The following is a 22,424-nucleotide window of genomic DNA, read 5'->3' on the forward strand; positions in this document are numbered from 1 at the left end:
GTAGAATTATTGTAAACCAATTCTTACGTTCTCACGGTAAGAATTGGTCGTTCTAATCCCTAATTATATATGACATTTCTACCAATTCATAACTAGTATGTGAGGTCGTCCACCCATTCTCATGGCGAATCAACGACCTTCTAGAGTGGAATAGATTCTTACAACGATTCTATATTACATAATCAAGTTTTCATCAAGGCTTCATCAAACCCCTCTAATGGAGGTTTAGCCTTGATTCATCAAACTATCATTTCCCATTAAATTAAAACTAGACATAATATAAAGATTTGAACTTTACTAATTTTGATTAAACGATATTTCAAATCTAATTAATAACTAAGAATTAAATAACAACAAAAATTGAAATTAGATCTACAAATTTAAATGACAAAATCGAAATGAACAAGAATAAACTATTTTATTTATCTAATCAATGAAGAACAATGATTCAAAGAATTAATCTAAAACAAGGAATGAAACTAATTAATTTAACTACTTGAATTCAAAAACTATATCTACAAGCTATTTTTAATGGCTACTTTCTATTCTAAGCTATTTAACTATATCTTTCTTAAGAGCTAAGTCTTGTTTTATGTAAGGGAGGAGACCAGATCCACAATTTCGTGCATGGGCTGAGGTCTCATGTTTTGGGCCGGAAAATTGAGCCCAAAGCCCAATTTCTTCAGTCTATAGAGCAGACTTTTCGTCCACTTCTAGAGCTGGCTTTGACTTCAGCAGACTTTTCGTCCACTTCTGCTCCTTTGATTGGGTCAAGACTTGGACCATTGGAAAGCTCTTTCCAATACGGCCGTTTTTACATAAGGTAGGCCCAAATCCGAGGCTTGAGTCCAATTATATGGTCTTGAAGTTTCACTGACTTGTGCAATTTACGCCGCGTGTTGACTTTTCAGCTTTGGCCAAGGGATTCATAAAGGCTTTGTCTCCTTGAATCTTGGCCTTTATCACAGAACTTCTTAGCAACCAACCCTTTGCTCCTTTATATCGCCAAAGTGGCACATTTCTGCATATAATTGAGTTCCATGCCTGAAATACATAAAAACACGTAATTAGTATTAACTATTATTTATTACTCGTATAATTGGTCTAAAAGTAGTATTATTAAGGGGTTAAAACTATAGTTTTGGGATCTTATCACTTCACCAATGTTAACCAAGAAACACCTAAAGATAGCTTCCCTTTGCCTAGAATTGACCGACTTGTGGACCAGACCTGTGACCATAAGTTTCTGTCCTTTATGGATGCATACAGTGGATATAATCAAATCCCACTCACTGAAGAAGACCAGGAGAAAACATCATTCATCACTGAACGAGGAATTTACTACTACAACATCCTCCTGTTCGGCCTCAAGAACGCTAGAGCGACTTATCAACGGCTGGTCACTGACATGTTCCAGGACATGTTAGGGGATACCATGGAAGTCTATATCGACGACATGGTCGTCAAAAGCAAGAAAGCAGGTGACCACCTCACTCACCTTGAGCAAGCGTTCTCCAGGTTACGCCGAACTCGAATGAAGCTGAATATGGAAAAGTGCCTTTTTGGAGCGTTCTCCGGGAAGTTCCTAGGGTACCAAGTATCACAACGTGGGATCGAGGCTAACCCAGACCAAATCCGAGCATTCTTGGACATGCCCGACCCTCAAACAAAGAAGCAAATACAAAAGCTATCAGGAATGGTGGCACCAGCACTAAACCAATTTATATCCAGGGCGTCAGACAAATGTCGATCGTTCGTGCAACTTCTTAAAAAGGGTGAGCAGTTCTCGTGGAATGATCAGTGCCACCAAGCGTTCTCCACCCTTAAAGAGTACTTGACTGCACCTCCCGTCCTGGCAAAACCAACAGATGGTGAAAAGCAATATCAGACTTTGCCATCAGCTCGGTTCTCTTTAAAGAGGAAAACAACTCAGAGAAGCAGATCTATTTTACAAGTAAGACGCTCACGCCAGCTGAAAAGAATTACTCTTACATTGAAAGAGCAGTACTAGCATTGTTATATTTTATACGAAAGTTTAGACCTTACTTTCAAGCACATCCAATCAAAGTACTCACCGACCACTCGTTGAAGAAAATCCTTCACAAGGAGAACAAGACAACTCGCATGGCAGTATGGGCCGAAAAGCTGGGGGAGCACCACATCGAGTTCATCCCATGTACCTCACAAAAAGGACAAGTCGTTGCAAATTTCCTAGCGATTGGGAATCAGAAATAGTTACTCCATCCACAAGGAAGAATGACAAGACCGTCTGGTCTCTCTTTGTAGATGGATCTAGCAATCCTGGATGAAGTGGAATCGGAGTTGTCCTAGTATCCCCAGATGGAACAGTGATGGAGAAATCATTACGAATCGACTTCGCGACCTCCAACAACGAAACAGAGTACGAGGCGTTAATCATGGGGCTCCGCATGGCACTACAACTCGGTGTACAAGAACTCCAAGTCTTTAGTGACTCGCAACTGGTCGTTCGCCATGTTGCTAAAGAGTACACTACCCACAAAGGTAACCTTTCTAAGTACCTTCAAGTTGTTTATCAGTTACTTCCGACTTTCAAGAAAGCCACCATACATCACTTTTTGTGTGACGAGAACCATCACGCAGATAGTTTAGCTTACTTGGCTACTCAAACACGGAGCTGTGCCCCTCGAAAATTACTCATTGAGGTAGTTGACCGACCTGCTTACCAAGTGGAACACGTCTTAGAAATCAGCGACCTATGCCTACTCTCTGAAGTTCAGATGAGTCAAATATGGATGCAGCCCATCATAGAGTACATCCAACACGGCACGCTCTCAGAAGAGCGTACCAAAGCCAGAAAAATCCCATATTAGGCGGGCCGTTATTGCTTGGTCAATAACAAGTTGTTTAGAAAATCCGCTGGTGGCCCTCACTTGAGGTGCATAAGCCCAGAACAAGGTCAATTGATTTTTGCTGAGATTCATGAGGGAAAATGTGGAAACCATTCAGGAGGTCGCTCTTTGGCTCACAAAGCAAACTCCCAGGGATACTTTTGGCCTCGAATGCAGATCAACGCCAAAACATATGTATTCAAGTGCGTCAAATGTCAGACCTTTGGCCACAACATCATACAACCAGCTCGTGAATTGATTAACATCGCGAGCCCTTGGCCATTTCATATGTGGGGCATGGACATCATGGGACCATTCATTCCACAAAAGAGTACCGGTTTTCGCTTCGTCTTAGTCGCAACTGATTACTTCACTAAGTGGATCGAGGCAATTCCTTTAGCTCATGTCAAGGAATCACATGTCAGAAACTTCATCTGGACTCATATCATTACCAAATTCAGCTTGCCACACACGTTGGTGATGGACAATGGTTCCCAATTCAAGGGAAAAACAGTCAAAGAGTTTCTGGCCAAGTGGAAGATCGTTCATACATTCTCCACTCCTCAGTACGCCCAAAGTAATGGACAAGCAGAGGCCAGCAACAAAGCAATCTTAGAAAATCTGAAGAAAAAGATTGAAAAGAACAAAAGCCAATGGCCAAATCAATTAGAAAACATATTGTGGGCTCATCGCACCACAGCTCACTCTAGCACTGGTGAATCACCATTCTCTTTATACTATGGCACAGAAGCCGTTATCCCCACCGAGCTGACAGTCACTACGACTCGATCAGAACTCATCGAGTCTGGACACAATGACTCCATCCTAGCATGAGAGGTCGATTTACTAGAAAAACGGTGCAACCTAGCCGCCATTAGAGTGGCATCTTATCAACAAACACTGAAGAAGTCCTACAACAAGCGAATACATCCTCGATCTTTTCAGCCGGGCAATCTAGTTCTGAAAAAGACTCAAGATGATTCCAAGCTAGTGCCAACATGGGAAATACCATACAAAGTGGAATGAGTTGTAGGTAATAGAACGTATTGGATCAAAACCCAAGAGGGAAAATCATTGCCACGACCATGGAACACGTATTTGTTAAAGAAGTTTTATCAATAAAAATACATTCTTGTATTTTCCATGTTTTCATTTACTGTAAGTTCAAGTTAGTTTACTTATGTGTTGCAATCTACTCTACCTAATCTCGTCGATAAAGTACCAAACTTGCAAAGAGAGCACCACCAGTATACTGCTATACACGCACTTCCAACGCTCTCTTGAGCTAACAGGCTCCAGAGCCTCTCCAATTCTCACTAGTTGATGACCTATACTTCTAGGATCAACTCAGTGAGAACGCTCTCAGTGAGCAGTATGCTTTCATAAGCTAACACGCTCTCTTGAGCTAACAGGCTCCAGAGCCTCTCCAATTTTCACTAGTTGAGGACCTATACTTCTAAGATCAACTTAGTGAGAACGCTCTCAGTGCAGTACGCTTTCATAAGCTAACACGCTCTCCGTGAGCTAACAGGCTCCAGAGCCTCTCCAATTCTCACTAGTTGAGGACTTATACTTCTAAGATCAACTCAGTGAGAACGCTCTCAGTGAGTAGTACGCTTTCATGAGCTAACACGCTCTCCATGAGCAGCACGCTCTTTTGAGCTAACAGGCTCCAGAGCCTCTCCAATTCTCACTAGTTGAGGACCTATACTTCTAGGATCAACTCCGTGAGAACGCTCTCTGTGAGCGATACGCTTTCATAAGCTAACCCATTCTCCACGAGTAGCACGCTCTCCTGAGCTTACAAGCTCCTAAGCCTCTCCAATTCTTATTACGCTTACACACACACTACGTTCTACGCGAGCCTCTTGCTCCCTTGAGATCATAGGCTTTATAGCCTCTCAAATTCTCCTCAGTTGAATACCTTTAACTGTAGAATCACCTCAATGAGAATGCTCTCAGCGAGCCTTACGCCATAGTAAGCTAGCACATTCACCTAAACTATCAGGGTTCACAGCCTATACGGTTCTTATGCGTGGGCAACTTACATATAAAAACTGTAGCTACAAGCAATCGAAAATCAAGCAAAAACATGCATTCCATACACATTCATCAATGGAACTGCCCGGCCAACACCAGGAAACCAGTTCACGAATCTACCGATCTGCTGGGTCTACCCAGGAAATTCAGATCGGTATTCGTACAAGTTAGCAAAGTATTGAACTGCCACTTTCGTGGAAACCAGTTCACTGTGTCGCGGTACCAAAATGGCGAACTGATCAGGCAAGCCTGAGAACTCAGCTCTATTGTTTAACTCTCATACAGAGAGGAGAACAGACAAAATACTCACAAACTTTCAACATTTCCAAAGACAAGTCCAGAAATCACCATCAAGGAGCAGCAACAACATGTTTATCTTTCGGGGCAACACTGGTCGAGGGAGTGTGCCTTGTAACTCTCAGCACCACGCGCATACCCGTACCTTGATCCCCACCATCACACCCCTTTTTCAACTGGAAATACTTCTCATCCAGTTCGGCATATTGGGTACAGGCCACGTAAATGACGATTTTGATTTGTCGCGAACCCCCGACATTGCTTAACATACTCGTAACCCGGCCCGGCTTCCCTGCCGGATCTTTCATTGCGTTCACCAACACAGAATTCTCATCAACAGCATCCTGGTACCTTTTGGTCATTACTTCCAGTTTCTTCTTGTCAACACCCCATGCAGCTCGCATTATTCCCAACTCGCCTTGAGCGTTGACATCAGTGCCAGAACGTTGCACAGCGTTCTTCAGTCTATCGTAACCCGCAAGAAACTGCAAGTACAATACCAAAATTAGAGTCGCCCAGGAAACAAAAAGAAAAACATAACAGATGAAAACCTTACCAAACAAGTAGCCATGTCCATGGTCCCCAACAGCGTCTCCATATCTTCGTCTTCAACCTCAGCCTTATCACCATCCAACACGATCCCTTTCAGAAGACTGGTCACTATGGGTGCTGAGTGGAAGCTGCAGTCAGAGCGTTTCACCGCACAATTCTTCCTCGTCTTCCCCACATAGAAGAATTCGCTCCCCACATCCCCGAGACGATGGGGTGAACTCTCACTAGCGACGTGGTGGCGTTGACCCTGATCGCTATGCTCCTCAGCAGCCAGATCGGCCTCATCCATTTGCCGAGGAGACCTGAATACAATGCCACCAGTCAAGCGACCTGAACTCCTGGGTCGCTTATTGCCCTTAGCTTCTGAAGCAACAACTTTTCTCTTGCCACGGTCACCATGCTGATGAGGGTGGAACTCCATTTCTTCCATTATAAGGGGGGAGGTTTCCCTCAAGCTCCCTTCACCCTTAGTATATTTTCGGCACCTGGCCATAATGAAGCCTACAAACGAAACCAACATCAAACAAGTTAGCACCTAACACACAGGTTTTTCTATTCAAGAGAATTAACCAAATGCAAAAGCAAACATACCTGAGTGAGCAGCAGAGAAAATGGCGCCCAGAAGTCAGGAGAAGAGTGGATGCAGTAAGAAGAAGAGCAAATGCCTTTGGTCTTCTAGGAACAGTTCTACTTATGCTCAAATAACGTATCTTCCCTAGGCACGCCATAATTACATCGAGACGCCAAACGGCAAGCCACCTGGCAGCCATCATTACATATTTCCAGTCGTTCATATTCTTACACGTGTCACGTCGTGCATAAATACTTCCGCTCTCCACAATGAAGAGCACGCCATACATCCTACTATTTACGCAGGTCGTACACTAATTCTCCACAATGACGAGTCATTAACGCTCGTCAAGCGCGACCTACAACGTTAAGGACAAATAAAGGATAGGGTGCTCAATCAAGACCACAAGTTACTTAGCCAAACTCATTCTTATAAGGACTCGCCTACGCAACCAAACAGATATAGCAATATCGCGACTCATACATTCAACCATGCAAGAAGTACACAAAATGGAGAAGCAAACAACAAACATCGCATATAAGCAAAAAGATGAACTGGTTGGGCAAACCCAGACCACAGTTCGCATCTTAAGCTGAGCTACTGAGTCTACTCAGGAAATCCAGCTCGGCTAACCACCATTCATCATCACATTGGCACCCCAGACCAATATGGGGTACCAGGTTGTTCAGTATGTCAACAAACAGAAACAAGAAAAGGGAACTGCCCAGGTTACCCAGGGAAACCAGCTCTATTGTATCATAGCTTACAAACATCAAAATCAACAAATACTTTAGCAACTCGCCAGCCCCAGGTAGGACAGCCAAATTTGCAGCCGCCAGCGAGTCCTCAACTTCGGCATCCCTCCCCTCAATCGCAACTGACACACCATCCACATCTAAATTCACAAACACATATGATATAATAGCTTCAGTTCGAGGTTCAGCAACCTCTTGTGCAACGACCGCAGGAGTAAGAGCATCACTTGCATCTTCCTGTACATGTACCACCACGGAGGTACGGAGAGCCCGCATTCATGCTCCTCTTTCAAAGCCTTATAATCGGCTTCCAGTTCAACGAAGTCGGCATCTAGAATGTCATAAGCTTTAGTAGCGTCCTGAGCAACTCCCTTGCAGTGTAGGGCGAAGTCATTCAGCCTACCAATTTCTACAGTAGCAGCGTTAACGTTCTCTTCACCGACATGTAGTTTTAGTTTCGGTTCTTACGCTTTACTCTCCCCGGAAACGCCAACTTAAGATCCTGGTATTCCTTCTTCACCACTTCAAGTTCACTGCGATCTATGCCATCTGGCGTCCGAACCCCTTCATTTCGTCTTTCGGCTTCACTTCTGACCTCTCTATCGATTCATTGGTGGGCAATCTCTTTTTTTCCCAAATCCACTCACAAGCTGCAATCACACACATAAAATAGCAATTAGTTCACAGCATCGATGGACGTACGAACAAATTAAATCTAGATAGTTTCACTTACCAGACATTGCGCTATCTCCATTCACTTCAGGTTATCAGCTAGCCCCTTGGCATCCAGCTCCTTACAGTTACCATCCAAAGCTATATGTTCAAGCAAGCATGCCGATACCTTACTCGACTTAAAGCTGACATCAGTTCGCTTCACAGTCCGCTGCACCCCCTGGTCATCCAAGTACACTAGTTGCGACTCCAAGTCCTCAGTAGTTATAGGAGACTTCCCACTAACCTTACTTGGACCCTTCGCCTTTGCCAGTGGGGTAGGCTCTCGAAGCACAGGAGACGAACTTTGTCTAGCCCCAAAAGTTGCCAAATCCATAATTGGTTCCGGCCTTAACCAAGTACTGCGAGTACCTTTACCACGAACTCCACCATCACCAGACCCGCCCCCCGTATTGGAACTCTCCCCCAGTACATGCTTCGCAGCTTTGGCCGCCCTGGAAACGTCCTGCCCAGGTGTGTCCGCTGTCCTCTTCAGCAAATAGCTCCGTGCACGAGGGTTGAAGACCACCCTCTCAATTCCACCGATGCGTCAATCGACCCCCGCCCGGTCGCCCGACCCGACCGCTGACCCGAGGCACCCGGCACCTCCTCGGGAGGGTCGTCTAGAACCACCACGACCTCGGTTCCTATCTTCCCTGGTTACCAGATCGCTTGTTCTTTTCTCCATCACTCCTTCACTAGCTTGAACCCGAGCTCTTTTCTTCTGAACTATTCTTTTCTCCTTGATTGATGGACCTCCTCTTTCTACAAAGAAATGAGCTACTGCAAGCAGTTTCGCTTGCTTCTGGGCTCGAGTCAACTGCGCAAACCTCTCTATCTCCTGCAGATTAGTTTGTGTCTTTGTAGCGAAATCTGCAAGCAGAACAAAAACAGAGGTCAGTTAACACAACAATAGTTCACCCATTAAAACGATATGAACAAGACATTTCCACCCACCAGAGATATTGCAAATCCTAGTTTGCAACCTACATCCGCTAGCACAGTAGTTGCCAACTAGCAACAACGACCTCTTTTTCCAAGCCTCGTTGTTTACACCGTCCATCACACTAGAACCTTTCGCCATAGTTTGCAAGCTAAAGTTGAAGTTACGAGATTGCTTTACAATGAAGTGCTCAATAATGTCAACCCCTATGTGGTATTCACCACTTGCATTCAGTAGATCGAACACATTGAACAGCCGCCAAGTGTTACCAACAAACTGACAAGGGGATTTCCAACAATGAGCTAAAAAATCACAAACCCGGCCGAGCGGTATTTGCATATCGCTCTCGGTGACCCTCCTGAGATGATTACCCCATCGTTCGGCGGGTTGTATTCCTCACTCCGCACATTTTCACTCGGCCCCGGTTCGTATATCTCCAGGTCGGGTATATTTATCCAATAAAGGCGCCCTCGGTTCGGGGGCGCGACTCACCGCAAAGGCGATCCGCGACCTGGCGGCAACCCAGTTGAGGACGACCCTTCATCATGACCTGACGTGCTAGCCACAGCACCCACAAAACCAGATCGTACACTACCTTAATCTTCCCTAACCCCAACCTCACCACACTCAGAACGACTTTCAAGACTCATCGACTCTTCATTATCCTCTTCATATTCACCGTAACTTAAAGAAACTTCCTGAACCTCTTCCGACCGCGTATCGTCAGAGTCAGACATTTTTGTGTTTTCTTCTTATCAAATACCCAAACCTAAGTAATCAAACCTGACACCGACCTACTTATTAGACACACAACACTTTCACAAGCAGAAAGAAAACCGACAATGGAAAATCAGCGGTAGAAAAAGCACTCACCTGAGAAACCCTAGCTTGCGGTTTTGCTGAAGAAGAAAACAGAAAATAGCTTTTCAGCTATCCCGAATTTGATTTTTGTACAACCGCCCGTTCAGTTCCCAAGGAGTTATGATTACAACCTACGCCCTAGCCCGCACACGTGTCTCAAGGACCTGTCTTTTCAAAATTTTGGAAAATGCGGAAACACATTTCCTCAACAACTGCTATGATTTTTTCACGTGCTAACCACGTGCTAACTTTCACCTCACATCAAGTCGTCACACAATACGAATCGACCTCCACAGTACGATATTCAGTTCCGTTCACACCAGCCACTCTTCCACTCATGCTCAATACGTACTACCGTTTTCTCTCAGCAGATTGCTTCAATGTACAACACAATCTACTGAGAGGGGGCTGTGTAAGGGAGTAATATTCTCATTGAGGAATATTAAGCACGCGTTAAGCATAAGCAGAGATCGTAGAGAACTCATATCATCGACCTCCAAGATCGATTCGTCAGCAACTCGCTTCATGTAGGTGGTACACTGCAGCTCGCACCAGAATACATCGAGTCGGATGGACGACCTCAAGCAGAATGCTTCGAGTGATGACAACATCCCTTATCCAAAGACAATCATCACCGTAGCCATATCTGTACTTCCAATCACCGTGATATATAAACTACTGCACCCACTCCCAATCATCACACAATTCCTACCAAAACCAACCTAACAATCATACTCAATCTCCACCCTACATATGTACATGTCAGTACACGTGTCTCGGAGATCTAGACATTCCAATGCCTATAAATACCACTTATATGAACTACGTGAGACCTGATTCTTCTCTCCCCCAGAATTAAGAGAAAATACGTAGATAGTTCGCCCAACACTGAACTCGGTCTAAACCTTTTCCCAAATCCAATTCCATTCTCCTTCCTCCCCTGTATGTAAAGGAAACCAAAACGCTCCTTTACAACATTCTCTAACTAAGCGGATCCATTTTGTTTTTCTTCTTTTTTGTTTTCTTTTGTCATTTTTCTTTTTTGTATATGAAATACATGATCACACTGATATGTTTTGAGGTCAACAAAAGGACTGCATTTGGAGGGAGTTGTTGGATGAGAGAGAGCTGACGTTGGCAGCTTAAGTCCAACTCATCCAAACACCACTTTGCCACTTGGGAAACTAAAATTGATTTACCTTAATAGAAATAAACATGGCCCACATCATTTTTCTGTTAACACAATCCAAACACCAAACGGAAATGGCTGCGACTTGCATGTTCAGGGTTTAAAAACGCTTAAAAAAAGGTTTAAGGGGGCAAGTGAGAAAAATGGTCAAGTTCAAGGGTCAAAAATGTTGTTAATCCACTAGTGCAGGATCTATTCTATTCATTTCACACTAATGTGAATGTAAAAGAAAAATACAGAAGAGAAGATTTGGGGTTAACGCCAATGTTTACGGTCAAATAGGAGAGATCATTACTTCCTTTGAATTGGGAACACTGCAACACTTTGTCTTGTGGGAAGCTTAGAATTTAGAAGCTCAGAAGCTCAATGAGGATGTCTAGCGATAACCTTCATATTTGAACATCTTCTTCAAACCGGGTAATTCGGAAAACCAGGAATACCTGGGAAACCAGATAAACCAGGAAAAGCGGGAAAAGCGGGAACTGTCCCCAGTACTATGCATCTTCTTTGACATCTTTTTCAACTGAATCCACCTGTTCAGCAACGATCAGTTTGGCCTTCAGAAGATAATTTTCTCTCTTGAGCTGTATGAAAACAACATCAGATCAAAACAAAGTCAGGACATAAGAAATAAGCCTGAATCACGTAATCTGGAAACCACCAGAGTTTGAAGAATTCTTTACCTTCTTGTTAATGCCTTTTTGTTCGTCCTCTGCTTGGTACAACGAGGTAAATGCTCGAGTAATAGCATCTGCATGCGCTGTCTCTAAGTCTTCAATTGAACTAGGATCAACGAATATTCCCTCCAGTATGAATAAATAACTCCTCCAGAAGCTTCACTTGTTCATCCTCCATCGTTTCTCGCAACTACCATAGCCAATTCACACGGATATAAGATATGGCTCTTCACAATAACTGAAGTAATCTGATCTAAATTGAACTAATAAGAACCTTGTTCAGAATTCTGTTGCATCTTTCGTCCTTAGGTGCAGAGGGAACCGGTTGCTTCTTGAGTTCTTGTCGACTCCGTCTTCAATACAATTCACTCGTGCTGAAGTCTTTATATGCTTTGCTCTGCCCAAAAGGACCAGATCAGATACTCTAGTCATAGATAAGGAAATATAAGAGCTTGAAGACACAATTTAGCATGCCTTGCACCAAAGCGAAGAGTAGATAGGGTCTCCAAGGCATTTGAAGTGCTAGGCGAGCAACAACAGAGCACTGCAGTACGAGAGTTGCCGCTCTGTAAGAAAACAAAGTGGACCTTCAATACAAGGAGGCAAAGTTCAAGAGAATAAAGCAGGGGAAAGGACTGGTCATGACTTACAAGAGCATCTTGTAGAATTCGAGTAAGCTTCGAATCACGGAACGGGAGATGGTTTGTTTTCACTGTAGATCCACTGGTCAGAGCATTGATTACATTTCCAAGCGCTGAAAGGGATTTGTTGATGGTCTTTGCTTCTTCAAGAACTTTCCCTTCAGCTCTAGTTTTCTCTGCTTTCTCACACCCGGCCAAGTCCACTAGAATCAGTTTTCCAGTTTTTATTCTGTCCAAGGTCTCCAAGAATTATAAAATGAGTCATAGTTATAGCCATTTCTGTACATTCAATGTACTCTACGGATAGAGGAATACATAGAGTTGAACATAGTAAAATAAGAAATTGAAAGATTTCGTTGAAATTGTTCGTTTGGAAATTTCCCGAAAAGCTAATCATTGGTTCTTCTCTCCATCGGAACAATAGGGTTGCCATGCTCATTATTAAACTTGTTGAAGAGATGAAATATAACCAAGGTATATCTTTTTGATCAGAGGTTGAATCGATCATCAGAAGAAGAAATAGGCCAAAAATTAGGATACACTCAGACCACTAGCAAATAAAACATTAGGTATTATAGTGCAGAACAAAAAATATCACCTGTCCTGTCTCAAATCTTGTCGAACCACCGAAAAGATGTAAGAACAATGACTTCGGCTGCTGGCCAGGTTAATTTCTGTATGGGTTAAAGTATGATGGCATGCTTGTAGGCTTACACAAGAACTACTTATAAAGTCGTGATGTATAAATAAATCTGCTTGAAAGAAGTAGACCAAGCAATTGATTTATTAAAGAAGGATACGAGTTTCTCCAACTGCTCTATTTGAAATTCTGTCCTGCGCTTTCAAGGTCTTGAATATTCAGTAAGCTGTTTATATTTCTTAAAACTGACATTCCATATAAGAGCAGTTTACTTACAGATAGATGTCTTAAGGCTTCAGCAGGATCTGAGATAGAAACCTGACAAAAGAATGAAGAGAGAGAGACATAAGCAATTATCATGAACGAAACATTACACAACCACCACCTGAGATAATAGGTTTAAATCCTAAATATAGCTTATCTATCTCCAACTTCTTGTATGCGGAAAAAAATGACTTTCAAGTCATTTACTTATCTACTTGTCCTCCAGGGAAAATCATGAAAATTCAAATCTAGAACTAATAAATATAGTACCGATTATTGTGCTGGTCAGATTGCTCTCCTGTATTCTTTGAGATTAATAGAATAGAAGACATCTATAAGACTAATTTTGGTACATGACTACATTATGACCTCATATTTAGGACAGAACTACATGGAGATTCCTACAGATGCTATTCCTCAACACAAGTGAGAACCGAGAAAATCGATATATATAACTATATAAGTACACAAGAATACTCACTTCAGTTGCTCCAGATAAAAATATTCCTTGACCTTTACTCTCCTTAATTTGCAAGTTGTCTTTTGATAAATCAAAGAGGTCTCTGAGAAAGAAAAAATAAAGAATACCTCCCTGATAAGTTAAATGTTCCACTAGAGAGGAAAGTTGGGATATCTTAAAAAGGTGAAAACCATCTGGCTCCATTGATTGGTTTGCTTGATATGTGAACCTTCTCGAAACAAATCATATACTCATATCTTCCTTTCTCCATATAGATCTCCACCTAGATGAGCCACACATTGGTTTGCTAATAAGGGGACGGACAGATGAATAACACAAAAGTTTCGATTTAGATAGTAATGTTAATAGTTCAGTACCATTGACAACTTGATAGAGTACTTGATCATTTCATCTGCAGATTCAATACTACGGAAAATACCGTCTACAACTCGTGGCAGGAGCCCTTTATTTGGTCCATGACAATCCCAAATACTGGGCCCCTGATGTAGAAAACAGTGCTAGCTATCAGACTAATATGACACAACCACCTCTCTGAAAGGTTCAAGTAAGTTATTTGATTTAATCACTTCATCTCCATGCTATATGTCTTCCCAGCACCTGTCTGCTTCTCATGCATAATTCAATAACAAAGTCATTAGAAACCACTTTAGTTTCATATTCATACTTGAAACTGATGCAAACATGACCTTTTCTACTTCACTAACAGAACAAGCTTGAAAAATAGTAATAACAACACAAAAAAATCTGTTTCCACATCGCACTGCCCTGCACTTCCTACAGAATCTGAATTGAACTTCTTTGAGGTTGTACGGAACTGTAGAGAAAATTTCTGTTTTTCTCGATCGAGGCCCGGCGCTTCAGTGAAGAAGCGACCCGCGCTCATGACTCCAGTGTTTTTAGCGACCAGCGCTCAAAAAGCGACCAGCTTTCGAGTAGAAGCGGCGCCAGCCTTCGGGAGCTTTTCTCCGTGGGCCCATTCTGAAGAATGAAATTTGGTTTTGGTATAAAAACAAAATCGATCTTTTGGAAAACCTAACTTTTCCAAAATCAAAAAAAGAAGTGATTACAAGAGAACAATTCTTTGTGAGTTGAGTGTTCATTCTTTGTGAGTGAATTGAGAGAGACTTGTGTCGCGGTTCTCGGGACATCTAGTAAAGCTTGGAACTTCGGTGTGGGCGTAGGCAAATTGCCCGAACCACGATATATCTCGTCTTGTGGTTTGTTCTTTTTACATTGATTGTTTTATTTCATATGCTTGTTATTTGATATTGAGAAGTGTTGGGATATTGCTTGGAGGGTGTTGAAGTCTTGTCTATTGAGAAAGATCAATCTTTGTGTAGGATTGATCCGTTTGGTGGGTAACGTTGTTTCGCAGATTAATTATTCACAACAATTGGTATCGAGGCGTAAGTATCGACCTAGGATTTTGAGTTTAGTACTAAAAATTTGTGTAGACAAGGTGTTCGATTAAATTCGAGGTGAAACCGTTTCTTTTGGGTTATCAGTGTGTAACTTGAAAGATGGCTCCCAAGATGTCAAACGCAAGTTTGAAGTAGAAGTTTAATGGGAAGAATAACTTTGAGATTTGGCAAGTCCAAGTAAAAGGACATCCTCATCCAACAAAGGTTTGCCTGAGGCTTTGAAGGGATTAAATCTAAAGGCGGAAGTATGAGTAATGATGATTGGGAAGAGTTCGATCTTGAGCTTGTTCATCAATCCGGTTATGTCTTGCTAATGAGGTCATGTATAGTGTGATGGGGAAAATACATTGCCGGTATTTGGCTCAAACTAGAGTCTATGTATATGACCAAGAGCATAGCCGAACAAGATGTACCTTAAGAAAGCGTCTTTATCGGTACATGATGGTCGATGGTTCAACGATGCAAGAGCACGTTAGTGAGTTCCGTCGGCGTCTAGCGGATTATTTGAATGTTGGTATGAAGATGGATGATGAGGATCAGCGGCATGTTTAATATTCTCCTTGCCGAAAGCTATGAGCATCTAATGACTACATTCATGAGCGAGAGAAGTCGTCGATCTTGACGAAGTTTAGAGTGCACTTCTTTCTTATGAGTTGATGAAGAAGACACGTGTAGAGAATAGCATTGATGCAAGTCGGGGGCTAGTGGCAAGAGGAAATTAAATCCGAACGTAATTATTCAAGTAATGATAATTCTAGGTCCAAGTCAAAGAAGCCTTTAAAACATGTACAGTGCTACAATTGCAATGAAAAAGGACATTACGCAAGTAATTGTCCTCACCCGAAGAAAGAGAACAAGAGAGATGGTCAGAAGAAAGGTAAGGCAAAATTTGAGGCAAATTATGCTTGAGCTGAAGAGGATGAGTTCGATCTACGTGTGTCCACACAAGACTATATGACCAGAGAGGTGGATTCTTGATTCGGATGTTCCTATCATATGTGCCCGAATAGAAAGTGGTTTACTTCTTATGAGAGCATTGATGGTGGTTCTGTTTTAATGGGTAATGGCGTTGCTTGTAAGGCGGTAGGAATTGGAACTATAATGGGTCAAGATGTATGATGGTGTAGTGAGGACTCTAACCGATGTGAGACATGTTCCCGAAAGCTAAAGAAAAGTCTTATTTCTCTTGGTACCTTGGATTCCAAAGGCCACAAGTTTGTGGGCGAAGGTGGAGTCCTAAATATTGTTAATGGCTCTTTAGTTGTTATGAAGGGTAAAAATATGGAACTTTGTATACTCTCGATTGGTAGTACCGGTGATAGGCGATGTAGCGGTGGGTGCATGTAGTAATGATTCCGAAAGTGCACTAAGATGTGGCATATCGTTTAGGGCATATGAAAGTGAAAAGCGGTTTGTCCGAGTTGGGCAAAGCGAGGTTCTTGAAGAACTTGAAGAAGCCAAGTATGGGGTTACGCGGAGCATTGCGTCTATGGAAGAAGTCAGAGTCAAGTTCAAGTCAAGCAAGCACACGACAACATGCATCCTTGATTATGTGCATACGGATGTTTGGGGACCCTCCGTGGTGGCTTCCAAGGGAGGTAACCGCTATTATGTCTCATTCATTGATGATCATACTCGCTATGTGTGGGTGTATATGATGAAATCGAAAAGATGAAGTGTTTGAGACATTTAAGAAGTGGAAGGCAAGGGTTGAGAATCGCATGAGATAGGAAGGTAAAGACATTACGGTCCGACAATGGTGCGAGTATACCTATGGACCTTTCCAAGAGTAAATCGTGGCGCAATGAGGGAATTGCCGAATTAATCGGACGATCGGGGCACGCCACGCCAGAATGGAATGGCGAGAGGATGAATAGAACTTTGCTTGAAAGAGCAAGATGTTTATTGTCTAATGCGATCCCAGGCAAAGAGTATTAGGCGGAATCACGATTGTCCATGGCGTGTTACCCGTCTAATAGGTCACGATTACCGGCTATAGATTGCGGGACACCTTATGAGGTGTGGTCAGTAACCGGTGATTATAGTATCTTGCGAGTGTTTGGATCGATGACTTACTACCATGTGAGGGACGACAAGCTAGATCACAGAGCTAAGAAGGCCATATTCTTAGTTTCGCGAAATGGGGTAAAGGGATACGATTGTGGTGTCTAGAAGCCCACAAGTTCCCGGGTCACAGAGATGTTACTTTTGATGAGACTTCCGTGTTATCTTCGATAGCGGAAATAGGTAGTCCGCGAGAATGGCGAAGTCATAGAAGTTCAAGCTAATGAGCTTGAGTTGTCGATCTGCAGCCGGATTTGGTTAGATCATGATGAGGTACCGAATCATGGAACCTACACAAACAACAGGGAAGAAGAGCAAGAGCATCCGCGAACTTGTGGTGGTGACCACAGGCCACGAGACAAGTTAAAGAAGTGCACAAGTATATGGACGGCGAAGCCGGTGAAACACTATGGTCGGTGGATTTAGTGGCATATGACCGAATATCGAAGATGATGAGCGGATAGCTTCAAGGAAGGCTGTTAGAGATGCTCATTACGAGAGATTGGTTAGTAGCTATGCAAGCAGAGATGGAATCTCTTGATAAAAATCACACATGGGACCTAGTTTTATTGCGAAAGCGGCAAAAGGACTATCGGCGATAAATGGGAGTTCGAAGAAAGAGGTCCTTCCCGAGTCCGACAAAGATCGGGTACAAGGCAAAAGTGGTAAAAAGGGTTTTTCACGGAAGGAAGGAGTTGACTACAATGAGGTATTTTCCCGGTGGTCAAACATACATCCATTCGTGTGTTATTAAGTTTAGTTGCTCACTTATTTGGGAGTTAGAGCAACTTGATGTGGAAAACCGCTTTCTTGCATGGGGACTTGGAAGAAGAGATCTATATGAGACAACCGAAGGGTTTGTCGTTCTTCGAAAGAAGATTATGTATGCAAATTGAATCGGTCAATCGCATGCGGGTTAAAGCAATCGCCCGCAATGCAATGGTGGCTTTGACACATTCATGATGCAACATGAGTACACCCGAAGTAAGTATGATTGCTGCGTCTACTTTAGAAGGCTTCGTGGTAATGACTTCATCTATCTCCTGCTTTATGTAGATGACATGCTTATTGCTTCCAAAAGCATGGTGGAGATAGACAAGTTGAAATCTCAACTTAGCTCTGAGTTTGAGATGAAAGACTTAGGTGGAGCCAAGAAGATACTGGGCATGGAGATTGACAGAGATAGGAAGAAGTGACGGATAGTTGTATCTCAGAAGAAATACATTCAGAAAGTAATTTCTCGATTTGGTATGGAGAATGCAAAGTCGGTTTCTACACCTTTAGCTGGGCATTTCAGGTTTTCAGCTAAGTTCTCTCCTAGTTCGGTGGAGGAACAAAAGCATATGGCAAATGTTCCTTATGCAAGTGCCGTGGGGCGGTTTGATGTATGCTATGGTGTGCGCCGCCCGGACATTTACGCAGTGCGTTAGTGTTGTCGGTAGGTATATGGCAAATCACGGGAAGCAAAGATTGGGGAGGCCGTGAAATGGGTACTAAGGTACTTGAAGCGGTACCTTGGATGTGGGATTAGTTTATGGTGGAGGAACTTGTTATGTCGGTGGGTTTGTGGATTCCGATTATGCGGGTGATCTAGATAGGCGACGATCGACTCATCGGTTATGTGTTTACGATGCATGGTGCACGGTTAGTTGGAGGTCTATGCTTCTACAGCTTCACCGCTTCTATCTACTACCGAGGCAGAGTATATGGCAGTGGCAGAGGCAGTGAAAGAGGCATTATGGCTTCGAGGTCTTCTAGATGATTTGGGTATTGAGCAGAACAGTGTTGCTTTGTATTGTGATAGTCAGAGTGCTATTCATTTGGCGAAGAACCAAGTTCATCATGGTCGGACCAAGCATATTGATGTCCGTTATCACTTTATACGGGATGTCGTTGAGGATGGTGATGTAGCACTTGAGAAAGTAGACACCCATGACAATCCTGGCGATATCTTGTGAAAGTTGTCACCGGAGTTAAGTTCCAACCTTTGTTTGGACTTGCTCCAAATCCTACATGTTTGAAAGAGCCCTATGTGGGCATAGCTTCTTGGGCCGATTGATTCGCGAAGTCTTCCTTTTGGGAGGTGTTCCTCTTGGATGTGATCTTTTGGATGTGTTCGGCTTGGTTTTATGTGTTAAAACCTCACCGAGGTGGAGAATGTAGAAAATTTTCTGTTTTTTCGATCGGAAGGCAGCTTCGCCAGAAAGCGCGACCAGCTCATGACTCGAGTGTTTTAAGCGACCAGCGCTTCAAAGCGACGACCAGGCCAGAGTAGAAGCGCCGCCTTTTTCTCCGTGGGCTTATTCTGATAAGAATGAGAAATTTGGTTTTTGGTATAAAACAAAATCGATCTTTTGGAAAACCTAACTTTTCCAAAACCAAGAAAGAGAGTGATTACAAGAGAACAATTCTTTGTGAGTTGAGTGTTCATTCTTTGTGAGTGAATTGAGAGAGACTTGTAATCGTTACTCGGGACATCTAGTAAAGCTTGGAACTCGCAGTGTGGACGTAGGCAAATTGCCGAACCACGATATATCTCGTCTTGTGGTTTGTTCTTCTTTTACATTGATTGTTTTATTTCATATGCTTGTTATTTGATATTGAGAAGTGTTGGGATATTGCTTGGAGGGTGTTGAAGTCTTGTCTATTGAGAAAGATCAATCTTTGTGTAGGATTGATCCGTTTGGTGTGGGTAACGTTGTTTCCGCAGTTAATTATTCACAACAGGAACAGAATTCTAAATGAGAAATTTTGGGTGGATTTATAACTTGGCATGTACAAGGCATCTAGGATTAGTCCTGTTTCTGTATGGAGGCCTGTATAATTAAAAGCAGTTCAAAATCCTGCCTGAAGTCTATCATATGTTTCAACTCTATGCAGTTAACAAAAGCATAGGCACTAGCTAGGCGGTTCAGCTGAGAGCCTAGGCGACAATAGACACTCAAAATGCTTGAGTCTATGTGTTTAATCTTTAAGCCATACATTCATGAGAACAATTATCCAATCGATCTATGTTCTATTCTCATGTAACATTTCCTTCCCCATAGAAGTAACATCCTAATTATTCAAGCTCTTAACCCTATAACTATGATGACATGTATAAAACCAATAAGACAAAAATAGCTTGATGTAAAAGATACAGGCATGCCATACCTATAACTATTTTCTCTTTCAACTCTTAGTTATTCACGTTGAATAGATATCAAAGACCATTAATACTGAGTAGTGGAAAATGCTCCCAGTGACCCACGTCAGCCTCTTTTTTTCTCTGAGACTGACACATGATTTTTCATAAAAAAAGGAATTCTACGCTCTTTTTTGCCGATTTCAATTGTTCGTAACCCAAAATAGATAAAAACCTCTTTCTATATTCTTTTTTCAATTCTACAAAATACTCCCAACTCTCTAAAAAAAAATTCATCTCTTCAAACCCTCTCTCTTATTCTTCTCTTCTTCCAATAGATGGACAATATAGTTAAGGTACTTATTTATCCCTCTCTCCCTCTCCACATCACAATTTTTATTCCCATCCCAAAATTAGTAAAAGGATTTTTTTTTTAAATGATAAAGAAGGGAGCTTTATCTGGATTGGGCATTTTAAATGATATCATATATACTTTGATCATGCGTAGGAGGAGCACTGTATTACCTCCATGCTAGAGGGACTTGAGACAACATGATGGGGTTGTGGACTGCGGCTTCTTCTATCGTCTTATACTCCTGTTTTCAAATGTGGCTGGTGTGGGGCCATTACAAATCAAAACCTTGGAAAAGATGGAAGAGAGAGCTTCAGATGGAGACGTTGGAGAGACCAGTCTTTTGTATCCATACTTCTTTTGTTCATGATGTTTGTGATATGTATGCAACTACAATTTGTTCCTTATTGTTACAAATTTTTTGAGTAATTTCAGTTTCATGCTTTATAACTAAAAATTCTGTCCAACTTGACATAGTAGTGAAAATGACACCCCAAAGGGAAGGGAGATATATCGTATAATTTCATGACACAACTTTTATCAGAGCTTACAAGTAACTCCGTGTAATTGATCAAGAGGATAACTTCTGCACGATATGCATGTATAGGATAACATATAAGGTAGGGGAGTGGTGTAAGAGCCAATGATGATACCCGTTTGACTTGAGCTAACTTAGCTTAGCTGGTAAAATTTGTGCGAGTTATTACCAGACTTGAGCTCAAACCAGCCAGCACGGTGACAGCGTTGTACCTAGATTGCAATCATAATATAAAATAACATATAGATTGCAATTTGGTTCTAATTAGTTTTTAATGTTTCTCTTCTTACTTGACATTGAGGTATTTGGCATTGTATTGATTTATTTTTCCTCCTTAAATTAAATCACAAGTGGTGGGGTGTGGGCAGCTTACCCAGTTGTTTTTTCAGTCAGTTCTTTTCGGGGCGTCCTCCACACCTTTTTGACTATTAGCTCAATCTTCCTTGCCGAGTTAGGAACTGCATTCCCAATGGCTTTATCCAGGTCCTATAAAAGCATTCAAATTCGTAAGTATATATTCAACGCAAGAAGAGGAGAAACTCAATAACCTTTCATGTAAACCCTATTCCTATTCCTATTAATGTCTTTTTACTTGAGGAGTATTACCATCTTCCACGCTTATCTGACCCTTTGAAGAATTGTGAAAGGGAGATTCTGAAGGCCTTGACTTCTCTGCTGGAGATGGTACCGGTGAGCGAGAATCTGCCCTTGCCGATATGTGTTGAAGACATCGTACGACTTAAAACACGGACTTAGGTAGACTTCGATAGGCTGTTAAGCCAAGATGATGGGGGTGGCAATGGGTGGAGAAGGGAAAAAGCAAAGACGTCAAGTAAGTAACAACATCATTATCAACTATTTAAGCTATATATCGAAGATCTACTTTCATGACTATAATATCAACTTTCTACAAGAGATTAAAATCTGACATATGCCCATACCTTGAGTTGGCTCAACTTTCCGTTTTTTGAATGGAGGATCTCTCTTTGGTTTATGGGTTGTCCTTCCTGAATTTATTAGCAAAACATATCAATGTTGTTGATCAGGGTAAAATTAAATAAAAGAGGGTGTTAATGAGGCTGGGAGTGGGAATCACAAGATACACCAGAATCTTTAAGATACCGCACATGAGTAGCTCAGTAACTACTCCTCTTTCAGGGGGGGTTCTGTACTGCAAGCCTCAACTTTGATCAACTCTATAAATTTTGTGGACGACTTTTTAAGCAAAGTACTGATTTTATTGTATTTTGATTTCTGGCATGGTTATTAAAGGTATTGTGGTTAAAACTGCATAGAGAGAGGTGAAGAAGTCTGACACAATCTAAAACGTGAGAACTGAATTTTCAAAACTGGAAGGTATATCTATGGTAAATCTGAAGAGTCTGTCTTTTGCGGGAGATTGGCTTTAGAATGAGCAAAAGGTTGTTGATTAT

General features: G+C 42.1%; 1 protein-coding gene and 1 long non-coding RNA gene across 2 annotated transcripts; one reads left to right on the forward strand and one right to left on the reverse strand.

Moving 5' to 3' along the window:
* Positions 1-10,941: 10,941 nt before the first annotated feature.
* LOC147475399 (kinesin-like protein KIN-1) lies at positions 10,942-13,675 on the reverse strand. Its single transcript, XM_086583764.1, is given in 11 exon segments — positions 10,942-11,373; positions 11,473-11,607; positions 11,609-11,656; positions 11,741-11,782; positions 11,785-11,863; positions 11,941-12,032; positions 12,117-12,336; positions 12,706-12,781; positions 12,908-12,941; positions 13,024-13,065; positions 13,493-13,675. Coding segments are annotated over 11 exon segments (1,041 nt in total). The 3' UTR covers positions 10,942-11,283.
* Positions 13,676-13,900: 225 nt separating this feature from the next.
* Positions 13,901-20,987, forward strand: LOC147475400 (uncharacterized). The gene is made up of 2 exons (XR_015208567.1): positions 13,901-14,036; positions 20,610-20,987. It is a non-coding gene; the product is annotated as an uncharacterized LOC147475400 (long non-coding RNA).
* Positions 20,988-22,424: the final 1,437 nt, after the last annotated feature.

This window comes from Coptis chinensis, chromosome 9 (assembly GCF_015680905.1).
Source record: "Coptis chinensis isolate HL-2020 chromosome 9, ASM1568090v1, whole genome shotgun sequence".
Lineage (NCBI taxonomy): Eukaryota > Viridiplantae > Streptophyta > Magnoliopsida > Ranunculales > Ranunculaceae > Coptis > Coptis chinensis.